Source organism: Callionymus lyra, chromosome 2 (assembly GCF_982586985.1).
Source record: "Callionymus lyra chromosome 2, fCalLyr1.hap1.1, whole genome shotgun sequence".
NCBI classification, from domain to species: Eukaryota; Metazoa; Chordata; class Actinopteri; order Syngnathiformes; family Callionymidae; genus Callionymus; species Callionymus lyra.
In genome coordinates this window covers 44248177-44267327 of record NC_141819.1, presented here as the reverse complement: position 1 = coordinate 44267327, position 19151 = coordinate 44248177, and the positions used below count along the sequence as shown (strand labels likewise).

At 38.1% G+C, this 19151-nt stretch overlaps 2 protein-coding genes across 2 annotated transcripts in view; both read right to left on the bottom strand.

Moving 5' to 3' along the window:
- Window positions 1-19151, bottom strand: part of tlnrd1 (talin rod domain containing 1) — a 90381-nt gene that overhangs the window by 43408 nt on the left and 27822 nt on the right. The window lies entirely within an intron of this gene.
- Window positions 1-19151, bottom strand: part of cemip (cell migration inducing hyaluronidase 1) — a 74600-nt gene that overhangs the window by 36824 nt on the left and 18625 nt on the right. The window contains exons 2-3 of the mRNA XM_087785424.1: window positions 13772-13836; window positions 2217-2370 (exon numbers count right to left, since the gene is read on the bottom strand). Of these exons, the coding sequence (XP_087641550.1) occupies window positions 2217-2271 (55 nt within the window). The 5' untranslated portion in view covers window positions 2272-2370; window positions 13772-13836. The remainder of the gene's footprint in view (window positions 1-2216; window positions 2371-13771; window positions 13837-19151) is intronic.

Here is a 19151-nt window from a genome sequence, read left to right as displayed (position 1 = left end):
TCCACCTTGTCGCCTCTGATGGACACTGGACGTGGCTTTGTCCTGGACCTCCCGAAGTCCAAGACCAGCTCCTTGGTATTTGAGGTGTTCAGCTTCAAGTGGTTCCTCTCACTCAGTCCACAAAGTCACGTATTAGACTCCTATACTCGTCTTCGCTGTTGTCCCTGATGCATTCAACAATGGCAGTGTCGTCAGCATACATCTGGCCGAGACTCAGCTCTGAGTTGTAGCAGAAGTCTGAAGTGTAGATGGTGAAGAGGAGAGGGGCCAGTACTGTCCCCTGAGGTGCTCCTGTACTGCACACCACAATGTCAGACGTGATGTCCTTCAGCCTGACATACTGTGGTCGATCAGTAAGATAATCCTAAATCCAGGAGACCAGACCAGGGTCCACATGCATCTTTGTCAGTTTGTCCTGCAGCAGAGTGGGCTGGATGGTGTTGAAGGCACTAGAAAAGTCCAGGAACAGGATCCTCACTGAACCGCTTCCTTTATCCAAGTGGGAGTAGGTCCGATGCAGGAGGGGAAGGATGGAATCTTGTACACCAACTGCTGGCTGGTAGGCAAACTGCAGGGGGTCTTGCGCGTGCTGGACTTGTGGTCTGAGATGTTTGAGGACTAGCTGCTCCAGTGTCTTCATCAGCTGCAACGTCAGTGCCACTGATCTGTAATCGTTCAGCTCGCTCGGCCGGATATTTTTCGGGACTGGAATGATACAGGAAGTCTTCCACAGAGTTGGTACTTTCCCCAGCCATAAGCAAAGAACTTGTGTATTTGGTACTTACAGTACCAAAACAAGCTGGTGTTTTTGTGCCAATTTGGTGTCTTGTAAAAATAACACTTCGACAGATGATAATGAAAAATAATGAATGTTTGTTATGCACCTTGTTTAAATAGAAGGTGAAAACACATTTTAACTATACTGTGATATACATCAAACAGAATAAACCAAATTATTTAAACAAAGGAAAACTCCCTGTCCTTTGCTTCACGAAATCATAGACACGTTCCTCCAAATTATTGCAAACCGATACATGGAAATACCAAATTAAAAAACGAAATCCAAAATCAAACTTTTCAAATAAAAATAAAGATGAGGGGATATAGAGAGATTCAAACCGGCTAAAACTCACGTCCTCATAATCTAAAGATTGCGAGCTACTAAGCTTGACGAAAATATAGAATAATCACTGTTGGTGATTATTTTCAAAGTAAAAATGAATAAAAATAAATTTAAAAAACAGGAGATATCATTTATAGTACCTGTCTAGCCTAGCCAACACTAAAAAGGTGACGTCAACCGACTGCTGGTCATTGATTGGTCAGATAGTAACATCATTGAAGGTTCATTAGCGGGACTCCGAACATGAAGGAACATATGTCTGTGGATGAATGAAATTCTTAACAATGATACATTTAAATTGAAGGTCACCTAGCAGTTATATGTCAAAATATAATGGTACAAAAACACTCTCAGAGGACAGACAGCCTCAATCAATCTTGTGTCTGCAGGGATTTGAATTTGACATCACATGCTGTTTTCAAGGTGTTTTTGGAACTAATCCATCATCATTTTTGACAGCAACAGCAGGGCGTAAATGTGACAGCCAATGCCTTAGACTTTTACTGGACACCCTCTCATACTTCTAAGCAAAAAAAAAAAAAGATAACTTTACAATTGTTAGTTATACACAGAAAATCCAAATGAAATGTGCCTAATTATTTTGCAAAAACTTCTGAGGACTGAAGATCAAACAAAACCAAAATTACCTCTGCCTACATTTCCCCAACCTTTTTCCCTTATTTCACCTAATCTGCTAAAAAGCTTAATAGCATTTGTATATGTGTATTCATTATCTGATTGATTACATAAAAGAGTTAACCTTGAAAAATGTAATCTAGACGTCAAATTCCCCATATCATATCATATAATATCATAAAGAGTTCTGTGTTTACATACAATGAAGTCCAAATATATGTTTTTGCATTTTACCGTGTATGTTACCGCTAACTTTATATAGATGAAAACATAACTCAACTAATATGGATGTTGTGTTCTTTGGGCTTTTCATCCAGTGTGCACTTTTACTTTACCTTTATTTTAGTAGTTCAATTTAAGCGCTACTGTATGGTTATCCTGATTAGTATCAGGATTCATTTATTTGGCTAGGACAATCGAGATCCAATGAACATTTGGAAAACTTTTTGGGACTCACAGGCGTAGACGGCGGTGAGCAGCAGGGTCCCAACAAACAGGCCGCACCTCTTCATCTCTCTGTGCAACGTCACTGCAGAGGTCGTACGGATGATGCAGACCTTCTTCAGAGGTGGTTCAAGTGCAACAGTGTGTGCACGATCACCAGGTGGCACCTAAAGATTAAAATACAGTGTGGCACAAGTGTTTTCAATTTTTTTTTGTTTAATTTTCAACAAAAAAAAAAAGTTTCATCAATAGCATCCAAGTTTTCTGCATGGCTCTAATCATAGAAGAATGCATTCTACACATATACGTGCATATCATTTAATCATGTGTTCAGCAGATTATGACCCAGTGTTACTTACTTATTGCTATATCCCTCAGAAACCAAATCTGCTTTCTTAAAACTATTTTTATTTTACATATTATTGATATCAGTTTGTTTCTTCCTGATACGTCTTTTTGCAAGGTTAATTTTGTAGTATAATGTTAGTAGTATTCTTTCCGCAGTTAAGATTTGCGAAACAATTGGTCCATAGATGTATGTTCTCTTCTATCTGTAAATGTTGGTGATTCAACTGTTTAAGTCCACTGGAACCAGAATATTAATTAATTTAATCACCATTATTTTCAGCCATGATAGGAGTTGTTTGTTGACTGCAGGAACCCAGTAATGATTATAATGTGACCTTAGTATATTTGTGGTTCTAACTCACTGACTATTGGCAGCAGGTGGTGCAGAGCTACAGACGATTTTCAGAGCGACACTGATTTAACAAGCCAGAGTCTCTGTGATGATTCATGGTCTTTGTTACCTCTCCTTGATGCTGCAAATGTCAAGATGCTCCCTTTAAATCAGGCTGCTTTATGACAGCAATAGAAACACAGATGCTTCAGAGGAGGTGTTGCACAAGGTTGGTTGAGCAACTTATGTGTTGAGGAATCTATCGATTATCGATTCCATGAAAAACCTATAATAAATGTCAGCTTGAGGAGGAAGGGACGCTGTTTCTATATTTTACAATGCCTTTGTAACATCTACAAAATAGAAAGGACAAAAGTGAAAGTTATCATTTTAGACTCCAAATACTGTTACTTTCTACTACAATATTTGACGTATCCATGTCATGTCAGTAATTTAAAGTAAAATAGGTTGGTGGATATGTGTCACTCACAGAGTCTCCAGGCAAATCGTCTAGACAATGTTATTATGGTAAAAACCATTATAAAAATAATAGATGGAGAGATCTACTACATGAATGAATACAATTATAACAATAAGTATTTAATCATTAATCAATGATTTATGTATTTCCTTTATTTCATTTTCTATTAATGTAATCCTGTTATTTTAAACAGAGTTGAGAGATTTTTACTTTAAACCTTCATTTTTGTTGTTGCATGATTTTATTCAAGGATGTATTCTTCTTATTAATTAATTAATTCTTATCTTATCTTCTAATTTTCAAACTTCCTTTTATGGGAATGACTGATGTTATTTATTTTTCATAATTTCTCCATTCATTCATGATATACAAATCATTGATCAAGGACAGTGAGCAAATGTTTGGGTTGCATTTACAATACTCAAATATTGTCACTGATGACATGTGCTGGAATTGTCAGAATGAGGCTTGAACATTACTCTGTGCTTTGTAAACACTCAGGAGTGAATCTCTTCTTAAGATAAAATGTCTGCAGCAGGCAACGAAAATAGATAGTAGCATCAGTGAACACACAGGATGAGTCACTCCAGCACATAACACGCGGAGACAGGAGACACTTAGTTGAAGTAGTCTTGCACAAATAACATGAAGCTTGTTCCGTCTTGACTTGGAAGTGTTCAAATGGTTTAAATGGTGTGCAGTGATGCTGCATTGTTGCCAGACAGTTCTCATGCTAATAATTCACTGCTCAAAAACGCTCAAGATGTGTCAACATGATGTGATGCTGTCAACTTGCAGCTGACACACGTTGAGGAGTTTGTTTTTATGCACTCCAGCGGATCAAAGATTTAGTAGGGGGCATCGTACACAAAGGAAAACCTTCTTAAAGGTTGGCAATTAGACACCCCCTACAAATGTCTTGCTCTAGTATCAATCATGGCGAGATTCTACTGCAGGAAATCCCATGTAAAATACAATCTAAACTAGATGAATGAAACATTGGAAATATAGCACTTTTCAGAGAGCTGCAACTCAAAGTGATTCGTGAAATATAACAGTAGATAAGTCACAGCGATTACAGGCTTCCAAAAAAGACTATAAGCAGCAGACAGAGGACTAGAGAGTAATTGTCTTCACAATCCATGAAAGCAGCTGATTCAGTCTGATACCTTCAAAATCACTGTGACAATGGAGTCTCAGCACAGGTGAAACAAATACTGCATGGGTAAGTAAGCATAATATCTATAACTCAGCCAATCTATAACTTATTTCTGCACTTTATTTCATTTTGTGGCCAAAAACATAATGAGAATAAATAAAGTAAAAAGTTGATTTTCAGAAACTAAATATTCTTCAACTTCAATAATGTTTTAGCCACACCTGCATCGATAAAATCATACATGTGTAACAAACATATATTCGAAAACTTCACTTTATGTTTTGACTCATATTGTGGTTTTTGATAAAACACATTGGTCAGGACACGTTTGAAACTTTTAGCACAGTCTTCAAGCCAGAAACCCATGTGGGCTCGACGTGTCTCACATTGCATTCAGTGACCACAGACCGCAATGGATGAAGTATTTCTTATTCACTAGTTCACACCTGCAAAACACTATGCTTTAACAGCACATTTTTCAAATGCTATCAGACTTTTTTCAAACTTTGTTCAAAACACAGTCTAAACAGAATGATAACACTGCGGATTTCTGCTGCAGCCACAATATTGGTGTTTTTGCCTCTATACGGCCCTTCTTAAACCCCATTAAATCATGAAGGTTTGTGATGGCTCACCACACAACCAGCTCTACTTGCTGGATGCAATGAATTCTGGTTGCTGAGGTATTCTCCCAAAGCCTGCCAGGGATATATCAGTCATTCAAGAATATTTTAAGTGCCTTGCCAGAGAACATATAAGATGCGATGTTGAGGAAAAGATGTGGCCAAATGCAGATAAAAGGGTCACAACATTACAATATAAATGTGTTGTTTTTAGGTTTTCTCTCTTAATGTAGTTTGTATTTTACCCCTGGATTTCTGTGATTCTGCATTATGTGTATGGTACATTTACAAAGTACTTTGGCAAAATCCCATTTAAGTGCAAAAAATTGTATATAAAATAGTGATTTACCCGACATTAAATTAAAATAAAAGATGGATTTGATGTATTTTTTTTAAGTATTTTGTCGTTCCCCTTTGTTAAAAGTCAGTTTCGGAAAAAGAATCGCTTAACAAAAAGTTTATTTGTTTGTAAAGTATACAAAGATAAAACAAATTCATCTGTATACATATTGAACGTTTTTTTATTGTATGGTTTCTAAGTGGTGCTGCTCACACGACCAGCTCCAGCAGAGGTAGGATGATTTTTTTCACGTGAATATGGTGACAAAATGTGTTTTTTTTAGCATTATGGCATTTCTCAAAGCGAGATACCCTGGATACAGTAAATCTGAAAATTCAAATTAACAAGTTGACCTTTTTTTATGAGCCGACAGGATTCTTGAATGATGATTGTTTTATTTACATGACTGTTTGCTGTGGCTTTATCATGTGTATGTGAAAGTGTTATTTCAGTGACTTCATAGCTGTTTACATCCCTAAAAACGTTCCCAACCCTTGCATATGCTCAAGCTGCTTTTTATTAGGGAAGAATTATTGCTGGAAAAAAGATGTGTCACAACTAGAATGAAAAGAATGGGCTCAGAAATTGGCAGATATTTATAGCCACGCAGACAGGTCAGATCAGGTTCGAGTCAATGATTCTAGAGCACAACAGCAGGCGTGGAAACTGTATGAAAGCCAAGCCATTTGGAAGTGAAAGAGAAGAGTTTGAGGCTATGCTTATGCTAAATAAAACAAAATATGTGTGTTCTGCTGCATGACGCTTGCTTGTGGTCAGGGTTCTCAGTTGTCATCTATTCAACTGAACTTTTGCCATTGCTGGGTTTTTAAATAACATTATGAATGATTTTAAAGCACAGTTCGTTTTTTTCAGCACCAAGGAGATGCTGTTAAACGGCAGGCTGAAGAGCTTGTGGTCGGCTACTTCTGCACAATGGACCCTGAAAGTTTAGAAAGAATTTTAAACACATGCTGACTTACTTCTAGCAGAAATTACCACTTTCATTGCTCCCTCACACACACCAGCCATCACAGAGGGTGGAGGCTGTTTTTAAGACTTCCAAAGTTACAAAGCCCTAATTAATTTCTTGTACAAACAGAGTTAAGTCCATAAATAGTGTGTAATAACATCTCTGCTAGTGCTGGGTGGAGCTCCAGGAGCATTTGAAAGCTGTGAAGTGGAAGGATATTTGCTGACTCAGCAGCCACATTTGAGTGTTGTAGGTACATTTTGTCTGCAAAAATGTTTTAATCTTGGTCGGAAAATGAATCTACTTCTACGCTTTGGGATGCTACTCCTTTGCTTTACAATTAATAATGTAATTGCTTTAGAGAATGTTTGTATATTTTAATGTATATTCATACTTTTTCATTACTCATATGACGGAATTGCAATAAAGCACTAAAATAGGAATTATAAAATAAAAGGAATTAACATTCTTCAATTTATGATATGCTCTATCCCTGCTTTTTCCAGCATTTCTCGTCAATCACACATCATTTACAACAATTTCTAGTTAACATACTGATTTTCACCTACAGCTGCAAATAGCAATGGTAAAAAGAACAGAAGAATTAAGAAACCTTACACATAAAATACCTGCAAAAGGTAAATAAGGTACAGAAAACAATGTATATACAATGAAAAACAGAAAGGCATATCACAGTGGAGAGTGTCATCTCAAAGGGATCAATAAAGTGCAGTCTAAGTCTAAGGTTGAAGTCATAAGTGCTGAGGCTGGTTGGTGAATGAACATGGCCTGGTGTTGTGCAGTCTGATTGCAGTTGGAAAATAACCTACAGAGGTGTTTTTTTTTATTATTATTGCGAAAGGAGTTGCTTATCTTGTGAAAGTGTGAGAGGGGATGACCATGATTAATCCATGACACTCTCTTAGACTCTACGGCAACAGGTCAAGACAGACACTGGCCCTGCTGACCAGTCTGTTGAGTATTTTTCTGTCCCTATCTAGCCCTATAAAGCACAACAGACAACAGTACAAACAGGTCTGACACCGCCACAAAGTCCACAATAGTTTTTTGCTCTTCTAGCAATTGTGATCTATGTTGTGTGTCAAGTCCAGTCAGGTGTGATTGTATTTTGTGCTCTTCCACGATGAAAGTCTAAGCACTGGATGTTGGCTGGTGCAGTTTGAGGATTCATTCTGTTGATCACACCTCCTTGTTTTGTTGTGGTTCTGGTCACACTGAGTGACAACATTTGCGATGTAGTGATCTTGCACTGTCAATAGTTGATGCTGGTGAAGCCAGTGTTGGTGCCTTGGTTATTGGTGCTGCCTAAGCATTGATTTAGATTTTGATCATACAATTGTATCTGCAATGTCAAGACTCCTTCGTATTTATTTCGTGTTTTCCCAAAGAGCATTTGAATAGTTTACAAATGAAGATAAAGGATCTTACTGAGTCAATATCTTTCTTTCTTTTTATCTCCTTGTAAGTTGAAAAAGTCTCAGAGTACTTCATAAAGCACATATTTAATAGCTGTTTTGATGGCTCAATACTTAAGTGATTCAACAATTGGTGATTATTGATGATGTTATAGTAGATTGAATTACATCTATTCATATCACTATTACTCTAAGCCCTTGATTTGTATGCATCCGACCATGAGTGTTAAAAAAAAGCCGCCCTCCTATAATGTGATGAGACAACTTGGAAAGTTTTAGGTCTTCATCAGCAAAAATACATTCTCCCTAATTCTTCCTAATTCTTCAACAGCTGGGCTTGTAGAATAACTGATAAACAGACGAGGACTTTGGAGAGCATCTGTCTTTCCAAAAGCACAGGAGATAAAAGGGTTTGTGCAGTTGGAAGGGTTTCTAGAAAGTAGCAGAAGTGTGCTGCAGTGCTCCTCTCCACACTGCAGGTCAGCACAGCTTAAGCCCTATTAAGGTTCAGTTTGGAGTGTTCTGGCACAGGACGAAGAAACAAATCATATCGTGACAAACCATTTGGAAAGTCACAAGCAGAGAATGTGCAGTTGACAACATCGGAGAGCACTTTCAGCCACCGTTGAGTTCTATCAATCTATTAAAAATAAAATAGAATAACTGCCACATAAGTAGACGTAAATATTCAGCATCAGTGGTGTGTACACTATTGCATTGGCATTCACACTGATACTTTCCCATTAGTGTAAAAGTCAGATCTTCCAAAAATCATGCAGGAGTTCATCAGCGTTTGAGCCATATGCCTTGACAAAGATGTAAAGCATATACATGTGCAGGTAACCATTGAGAATGAACCAACCTTTGTCCCTTAAAAAGATGCTTGTCAATAAAGCACAGAGGTCTTAATCAGCTGCAGCCAGATGCTCCTCCACATTTCCAAGTCATTAAAATGAGGGTTGGAGTCTGTGTTGTCGAACTTGCTATACAATTAGCAAGCAAAGGTCAGGTCTCTATGAAATGAATCAAATTGTATATGTGTGTGAATGTCTTTCTGGGTGTGTGTCTCCTTCCAAGTTTTCACGTGCCGTTTCTATGTTTTTCCTGAAAAGAGTGAAGGAGAAAAACATACACATAGTGAACATACTGTCCTCCACCTGATCCAGGTTCACCTAACAAGGTTAGCATGCCTCATGAAAACATGCTGTGAAACTCAGATGGATGTGGTCTGACAGTTAGGAATGCCCTAACTCCCGACACACACACTCGCATATCTCAGATCAGAGAAAGCGATATGGCTTGTCATGCCGGCAGCCTCACATGCAGAATGAAAATCCCAAAGAGAGCATGTGCAGTAGCAGAAACACATGTACACACACACATGCACACATGTACACACACACACATGCACACAAGCAGGCAGACAGATGTGCACACACAGGGATATTTATTATGACTATTTATGTCATTCTTGCTTCATGTAATGCCTCTAACATTGAACTGGACATGGACTCTGTTATTATTACAGCTCCCTGGTCCATTAGCCTCACGCACTCTCATTTGCAGAGCGATGATTGTCAGCACATTACATTATTCCATCAGTTCACTCAGCAGGCGGTGCACTTAAATCTGTATTTTAGGGAATAGTTCCATTAAAAGGTGAACATTATCAACACGGTCTAGACACCATGTAAAAGATTGGGATCAGTGCCAGTGAGTTGATCTGAGGAACACCTGTTGTCGCTTGCATTACCTGCTATTCTTCAATTCCCCTGCAGCAGATGTCTAATGATGAAACCCTGTAGTTGTGTTAAAATTCAGGTGAAATTACCTCATTTGCGCTGGAGCATAAACACCCAGCTTGTGAGTATCAACAAGACGCAGCGTCACACTCAGATTACAGGGCCACAAAATGTAAGTGTGATGAAACTGAAACTCATGCTGCGAATGATGAAAGCAGCACGATGCACCTACGGGGAGGGATGCTCCACTTAAGATCTTCTTGATAGGTCTTGATTATCTTTAATGTGTAGGTGTTGTGCCACTAATGGAATGAAGGAGAGGTGGCAATAACACCAAACATGTGCATGTGTAAATCTACAAAATGATTCACTTCCACCAACAAAGTGATTTCGAAACAGAGCAGTAAAGGAATTTGTAAATTAAATGTACGAAATAGTGTTTATGACAGTTGCAACATAGGCTGTTAACGAACAATTCAAGGGAGCATTTGTTTTAATTTTTTACAAGAAAGTATGTTACTGCATTAATACAAAAAGTTCTATCCATCCATCCATCCATCCATCCATCCATCCATCCATCCATCCATCTAGCAAATTAATATATGAACCATTCGCTAGGCAATTTCTCAAGTTTTGCTCGTGAAAAGTGTCCTTATTATGTCCTGAAGCCAATACTAGTCACTTTGACACCTTGGTGTTATAAAGCAGTTAATGACAGAGTAAGCAGCTAAATCGCAGTTTCACAACATTGATGACAGTCCTAGTCAGTGAAGGTGTGCACAAGTGAATCATCAAAGGACGCACATTAGATCAACCTTGAGATCAACACCATACATGAGACATTTTACTAACTTTGATCTTTTGTGTCAACTATCTAATTGAACAAGGAAGCCATATTAGTCACCTACACAGGCTTAGAAACCTTTAAACTTTCATTTCAAACAAGAAGCTAATGATGTATTATCTCGCTAATCAGAAAAGGTCATGCGATATTTCAGTCTTATTTTCTTTTTTCTATTAAGGCCTGTTCAGTACAGAAACCAAGTCAAACCGCGACAAACTTATTCTTAAAGGGCAACTAAATCTGTTTACTTTATAAAGTGCTCCCCCATCTTAAATCTCTGCGAACGAGAGGTTACGAGAGCAGATCCCATTATGATTTAATTACTCTTCAGGGGCTATATTATGTAACATTAGTATAAAAAAACGACACTGCTATAGGTTTTGTGAGAGCATAGTGTGTGTGTTTGAACGTTGTTGAACCATTTTTAAGTAGCTATTGTACGACAAGAGGTACTTTCTTAGTGTCACAGGATAGTGTGTGTAAAGGCTCTGGTGGATGAAGGATCTTCTGAAAGAATAGTACATCTACACAATTAAATTTCACTTTAGCTCCTCTGAGCTCAAGAATGTGTTCTTTTTAGATTCCTTGCTGGTGTTTTATTGGGACGAAACCTGCAGGATAATAAATCTGCCGGAGAGCAGTGAGGAAAAAACCTCCACATATTTATCTGCCTGGAGACATTTTAATGACACACTGACATCCCGCGCTGTCGGAAACAGGATCGGCACTCGCAAACAGATGTTGAAGTGCAGCAAATAAAAATCTCCATGTTATTACCACTGTTCACACACTTCGTCTACACTCTGTCTTCTAATCTCAGTCTTTCAGGTGAAGTCATATGGTGCATATTAGACATTGTTGATGATGGGTCCTCCATCATCATCATTATTATCACCTGGTTCAGAATTTGCTCATAATTTTCAAATATCAGTATTGGATTTGGGGGAAGCTAAAATGTCTCAAGTGTCAAATCCTCATTGCCAACATGTTCCTCTGTCACAGACCAATACATGGACAATAAAAAGGCAGCAAAAACATCAAGAAGCAGATTTGGAAGAATAAAATGATGTCTGACTATTTCATGTCAGTGGCCGACTGTGCTGCTGTTCTCGTGCTACCTCGCTGACAACAGGAGTCGAGAGTTTTTTCAACATCCCTCGAGAGACAACCCTACAAGGACCTCTGAGGAAATCGGAGATGGATGCAGAAACATGACATTGGGAACCCCACTGAGCACACGTGCCGATGTAATAGCACAGCCCGTCTTCAAACACACACAAAAACACATGCATGACTGTAACATACCAGGTCCTAAGCAGGTTAAACAAAGGCATAGATTCTGGTTTAAAGGACTTGGATGTGGTCTGTTTCACATTAGAGGAGTAAGGAATGCCACTGCAGTGAAAGAAAACCAGACTTTAACGGTCGTGGCAAACTATTTAGTTAGTCTACTCGTGTAAGTAAAGACGATAACTCTGAAAGTAAAATGTTTCACACTGTCGGCATCAGGACATTGACTTTAATATATGTGACTTTTAGTGTCTACATGTATTAATGAAGTCGCAGCGTCACAACACCAATGTCTGAGTTAAAGAATGAAGAAGCAGCACAGAAGAATTACTTTGAGTCTAACTTCTGTGACCGGTGGCTTCACATCAGACTGCTTTTGATAAACAAAGACTGACCACAGCAAGAAGGTTGCTTGTTCGCTTCCAGGCCGAGCCAACTTATGACCTTTCTGTGTGGAGTTTGTTTGTTCTCCCTGTGTTGCTTGGGTTTACTCCGGGCACTCCGGTTTCCTCCCACAGTCCAAAAACATACAGAGGTTGATTGAGAACTTTGGGAAATTGTCCATAGAAATGAGTGTGTGTGTGAATGGTTTTCTGTCTTTGTGTGCCCTGCAACAGAATGGTGTCCAGTCCAGGGTGTCCCCTGCCTCTCGCCCTATTATACTGTGATAGGCTCCAGTCTCCCCGTGATCCCGATAAGGGATAAAGCAGTTGAAAATGAATGAAAAAAAAAGAATGAGGAAGTGCAACAGTGTCTATGAACAAAGATGTGTGTCGTGATTGACCTGAACAAGTATACCACAAAGCTAATAAATGAAAGTGATAAGTGAGATTCTACAATAGTGTCCAAATGATGTTCTTCTTTTCAGTGGATGCTTATACAACAGCACAAGAGCTTCACAATCACATCAAAGAATAAGAATAATTTGCTTCTTTTTTTAATCGTTTTGTTGTTTCTGCATTGAGATACCTGAAATGACAGATTTTGTTTAGAAACCATTCTTATTAAACTAAAGTCACCTTCACTTTGGCAATTGCTATGTACTATCATCTGATTTAGAAAAATCTGAAGGAGAATAAAAAGTGTTAAAAAGGTAAAACAAGTATTAGCATAAGTTGAAAACAGATTTCAAGACTTAAGTTAAAGTTCAGTTTTGATGTTTATATTATCTGTAGTGTGATCTTACTGAAAAGACACAGGCAGGATTAGACTCTGAAGCTACAGTATTTGTTGGATTTTAATAATATTTATATATTTATCTTTAAGTGAGAGTGATTTAAAATACAAATATACTAAATTATCCATTTTGAGGACCATTTATAGATAAAATAGTTAACATAATAATTAAAAGTAGATAACAATTTCCAATACACTTTCTCATTAACTTGTTAAAGGGCAACTAATGTGTTGATGTGAGCGTCTCCAAAATGTATCATGACTATGATTTCATTCTGAGGGTAATGGGGGCGGGACTAGATAAGCTTCTGCTTCTCCCACATTTCCCTTTCAGGACATGTGACATGCCCGAAATAAACAATATTTATTCATGACATAAGAGTAGCTACTTCAGAGGTCCACTAGTCGTGTAATGGCCTGCTGTCTTGAAATCCTTCGAAGGTCAACACACTGGCCACTCACTGCGCTGGTCATCAAATGTTCTGCCTCTCAGGCACCGCTAAAGTGCACTTGCTGCTGTCAGCGGCAGTAGAGTGGTGGGCGGGAGGTATTTTGACGCTAAATTGCCTCGTCATCGACATTGGGCAATCACGTAGAGCTACTTTCAGGAACAGCTTGCAATAGAAGACATGGTAAATGGACGTTTAGAGTGATGTGCCTATTTTCCAGAACTAGAACATCTACTGAAAAAACTTTTCTGCTGTAACTTCACCAGTAAGACATGTATACAAGCATGTTTAAACATTTCCAAAAGTAAGCTTCTAATAATTTCATGACTAAAATCCAAAGTTTCTGCAATACACAAACAAATTAGTCAAATAAACTTACCTAGCAATGTTCTCTGCTGCCTTGGTTGCTCAAATGTGACCATGAATTGGATCTCCAGCTGTCACCTGCAAGGATAACAAGATGTCGAGAATTATCTTCCAGAGAAGGAAAACCTTGAACAAACAAATTATGCAGCCTCTTTAAAAAATGTTTTCCTGAAAGAGAAGTTAAAACCGTGGCCTGTGGGTCTGAGAAAAGTGCTCCCCGAATGGCTTCATCACTCACAATTGTTCCCTTAATAACCGGCAATGATGCCACCACAACAGAACAGGGCAGGGCACTGACCAAGGGTAGAATTCTAACCTGTGTCTTTCAGTATTAGTCATTCCACTATCTGTCTCTAGTTTCCTGTGGACTCACATTTAGTGATTTACTAATCATTCAGTGTGATTAAAGAGAGAACGGGAGTTGCCATTTCACATGAGGAATCATTTGAATGCCACCAAACTATGGCCAGACTTCATGAAGAATTGTTGCACTTTGTGAGAAAGGGAATTTTTTCTCTTTTAATTTTGTGTCAGTAAGTAGTGAGTGAATATTTTTCATACGGTTTGCATTTATATAATGATTAACTGTTCCTTGCCTGAACAGTTTTTCTACTCTGAACTTTTGAGGTTCTCCTGTGAAGTGTCCCATAACACCCCCATTAGACTGAAGGAGAACCCTGCTGACAAGTAGTGCGTTAGTTAGCTCTGAAGTGACTTGCAGACACCTCCCTGTCAGACAAGCCGGCTGCTGGGCTCAGATGTGGGCTGTCGGTTGTCAAAACAATTCTTCCGCTTCAGAAGCAGCTTTGAAAGCTTCAATTCACAGATCAGGTGAGCGTCTTAGTAGCATTCCTGTTCACTCTGACAACATTTAGACAGAAAAGACAATACACAAGCTAACATCTCCAACCAGACATTCTATGGAAAATCTTACATCAGGGCAAGATAAATGCATGAAAAGGATCATAATACAAAAACTACAATTCCATAAATATACTAAGTAATATACATCAAAGATAGGATACTTCAAGCACCCGAGTACTGCAGTAAGAGCCAGGGCCAGGTTATGTGGAGTTGACTACTTTCAAACTACTCATCTCACATCTGGACTATTGGAGCTACTGACTGGGATGTGCGTCTGGTCTCAAACCAGCTAAAATCATTCCAGACAAACATTTGCAGGGCTGTGTTTAATAGTGTCATCTGTCAAAAGGCTGGTGCTTGAATATCAGGCTGTGGATCAGGCCCAGAATACATCTGGGACGTGGATGAACTTTATACTGGCATGAAGTCCACAATGAGCATCAGCCAAATGACTTTCTGTTTCCTCGTCTTTTTGAAGGAATCATCAATAACTATAACTGGTTAAAGAAAAATGTATGAAAAGTTAGCAAACAATTGAGTTGATGTAACCTTTGTGTTATCTTCGGGTCAATGTGACCCAGAGGCCGAAAAACAAATGTAATTGAGATATCCTCTGTGTTGTCTCAGATAACACAAAGGTTGAAAAAGACGAACACTTGTTTTCTGCACAATTATACAATGAAATAGTTTCGCTAAAAGTTAATTCCTAGATTTTACTTTTCATTTAGTCTCCCACAGTTTTGTTTGTACAGTGCCATTTATAAAAATCGATTTTTGTTTTTGTCTAGCAGCCAGGTAAGATGGTAAGAGAGAAGTAATTCTGAAAAAGCTGCAGAAGGAGATGCCGTGATAAAAGTGCTACAGACTAAAACCATTAACGAGTAGATCCATTTGCTGACCTTCACTTTATCACGGTGGGTTTATCAAAAGTCAATTTTCAGGCTTTTACAGCACCTATGCCTCCAGCTTGTATCTAACAAATGACACAATAAAATAACACGCACTGCTGGTGATGTTTTGGAAAATACGTTTCCATCGTCCAAACTTTTTATCAAACACTTACAATTTTTACGTATTTTAAAAGTAAGAACTATCATACAATGTTATCAATTTTCTTTTTGTATAACTGGTAAAGCTGATAATACACTCATCCCATCTGACACACAATTTTGCATGGACATCATCACATAAAGATCCGGGACACTATAGCGTAGTGTCTAGTTCTACCTCCTCATGGCAGGAAGGTTGTAGGTTTGCTTTCAGCTTGAGGCAACATGTGTCCTGTCTGAGTTAGTATGTTCTCCCCATGGTTGTCTGAGCACTCAGATTGAAAAACTGTAAATTGTCTGTATGTGTGTGAAGGAATACAGAATTCATGAAAAATACCTGAAAGTCATTCGCCTCACACCTGCTCCAAAGTTGCTCTCTATCCAGATGTTTCTTTTCACCCTGCCTAGTAATTATGAGCCTAGTAAATATTTGTTATTCCTCTTCTGGGTGATAGTTGAAAATACCTTCCATTGCATTGTTGAGAATTCACTGGTTTAATACTTAATTGACTGCCCTGTCAACACTTGTACATGAGTGCACCAGCTCCAGCATGATCCAGATAACATTACCGAGGGCTTAATCTAGGTCTGGACATGCAAAAATAGCTGGAGATATATAATTGAAGATTCCTTTTCCTGAGCGAAAAAATGGAGTATAAAAGAAAAGCTGTAGTAACTTAACATGGGTTATTTTTTAAACTGAGTTCACAGCCCTTGCAAATATTTTGTATCATTGAGGTCTACCTCATCATAAAGAATAAAAAATTCAATAGCCTACTTTAGGAAAGTTTGATATATAACAATGAAAGCAGTCTGTAATTACTCTGTAATGCCAAATACGATAAAGTCAATGTTTGACAAACTTATCTGCCTTCAGCCTAAAGTAGGGCGTTTGAAACAAGAGATTACAGACGTGCTTCCAAGGTTTACAGATGCAGTCAATCTTACTTTCACAAGCTTCAAAATAACTTCATTAAGAAAAATCAAGCACATTTTCATTGCAGTTGCGAAAAGCAAATTGTTGCCTTAGTCTGACAGAGACCAGACATTCTACAAATGCAATGCTGAATATGGAAGATCATTTCTTACAATCAGACTAAGCTACCTGTATAATTATAAGTAAGTAAGTAAGTAAGTAATATTTATTTATATAGCGCTTTTCGAGACCAGGGTCACAAAGCGCTTAGACAATCAAAACAATACTCAAAAAAGTACATACTTTAAAGATCAAGATAATACTGAGAACAACACATGAGTTCGAGAAATTCAAGGAAAAGCCTGAACAAATAGAAACGTCTTAAGGTGTTTCTTAAAGGAGTCAGTAGACTCCATCAAGCGCAAAGAGAGAGGAAGATCGTTCCAAAGCTTAGGAGCAACAGCCTGAAAAGATTTCTCTCCTCTGGTCCTGAGCCGTGTGCGTGGAACCATAAGTAGATTCTGATCCACAGACCTCAGAGCCCGAGCTGGGGTGTAAGGCTGGATCAGATCAGTGATGTAAGGAGGAGCCTGACCATGAATAGCTCTGAAAGTAAGAACCAGAATTTTAAAGTTGATCCTGAAAGAAACTGGAAGCCAGTGAAGAGTTTTAAGGATCGGAGAAATGTGAGTTCTTCTACTTGAGCGGGTCAGAATTCTCGCTGCAGAGTTCTGAATCAACTGCAGACGAGACAGCTCCTTCTTGTTAAGACATGAAAACAAACAGTTACAATAGTCCAGACGAGAAGAAACAAACGCATGGATTACAAGCTCCAGATCATGTTCCGACAACATTTTCCTAAGTTTAGAGATTTTTCTCAGTTGAAGGAAACAGTTTCTGGTCAGTTTTCTGCAATATCGAACAAGAGACATGTCTTTATCAAATACAACACCCAGGTTTCTCAGGCTCAGTTTGACAGACTGACCTAAGTCACCCAAGTACTGACTCAACCCTGGAATCTTATCATCCGGAGCAATCACCAGAGTTTCAGTTTTGTCCACATTTAGCTGTAAAGTGTTTTCACTCAGCCATTGTTTGATTTCTAGCAAACAATTGACTAAGCTGTTCAGCCTTTGGGGCTCAGTTGGGTCAAAATAGCAGTATAAGCCTGTGTCTCCAGTGTACTGTTCACATATTTGTCTAGATGTGTTTGTTCCCATATTTCTTCGGTTGCAGGACGGAACTTGCCCATTGTTTCCTCTGTACTCAATTTCTTTTATCCATTGTCATGTCTTTTAGAAATATATTATTCAAAACATCGTCTCGCTTTATCAAGAATAATCACAGAGATGGAGACATTTTAAACCAATTTAAATTCAATTAACATCACTGGAAGCTCTGGTGGGGAAGAGGTATCTTGGTGTGGCTGAATGTGTGCACAGCAGCCTTATTGTAGGTCTCTATGGAAGAAGAAAAAGGCTTCTACTGCTACTCTATGGTTTGAAAAGGTTAGGATGATTGATAGCTAACCTGTTTACTTTTACAAGGTATTTTGGTCTGTTTAACTTCAGTACTTCCCCTCTTCTTCCCTTTCCATTCATCTCTCTATTTCTCTCCTTCTCAAACACATGCACAGACACATACACACATTAAACAGTGTAAAGCTGAACCTGGCACTACAACTACAGCCATGGCACTGCCTGGAATTACAAAAATATCCCTTGGAAAGAATTTATCACATGCCCTACAACATCCCACTGAAAGACTGCAACTACCATTTTATTTGAAAAATAATGTGTATCTATAATAATGACCAAAGTGTCATCAGTGGACAACAGAGCAGGGTGAAAGTGAAGAGAAAAATTGATTTAGAAAAATCTGTTTAGTTGAGCATGGATACACTGAGCAGAAATTTTAGGTTTTCAAGAGGGAATATCCACTCTTATTTACAGTACTAATTCAAAATACATGCAGGTCCATCTTTTAAAAATGTGTGTACAATCTGTTTGCTTCTTTTAATAAAGACTCATATGACCATCTTCTAATTGATTAGGTCACAGTATTTTGTTCTAACTAATACTGACAAACATAAACAGATAATTTAATTCCAATTAGCAGAAAGATTAGCTACTAATGATTGTATTTTAAAAGGGTATTCACTGCTTGACTTCACTTGTAATTTTTTTTTCAAGTTTGGGGAAAAGACTAAAAAACACAACAAACTCCAATAAAAAAGAGTGAACATTGACTTGATGGCAACACAGTCAGACAAGGTCAGACGAGGAAAACCTTGAGCATTAAACAGTTAATTAAAACCTCTATTATTAATTGGAAACAATCCCACACCTGCTCAATGATAGGAAAACATTTAAAATATATATAAAATATATATATATACATTTTATTAATTACTTGTTATTTTTATTGTAAGCTGTTTAAACGGCTGAAAACGTAATACTGGTCACAGCTTCCATTCAGAACCAAACTTGTCATTAGCATCCTGTATTAATTACATATGTGATATGTGATAACGTCAAATTGACTTCAAGTCATGATCCTTATGT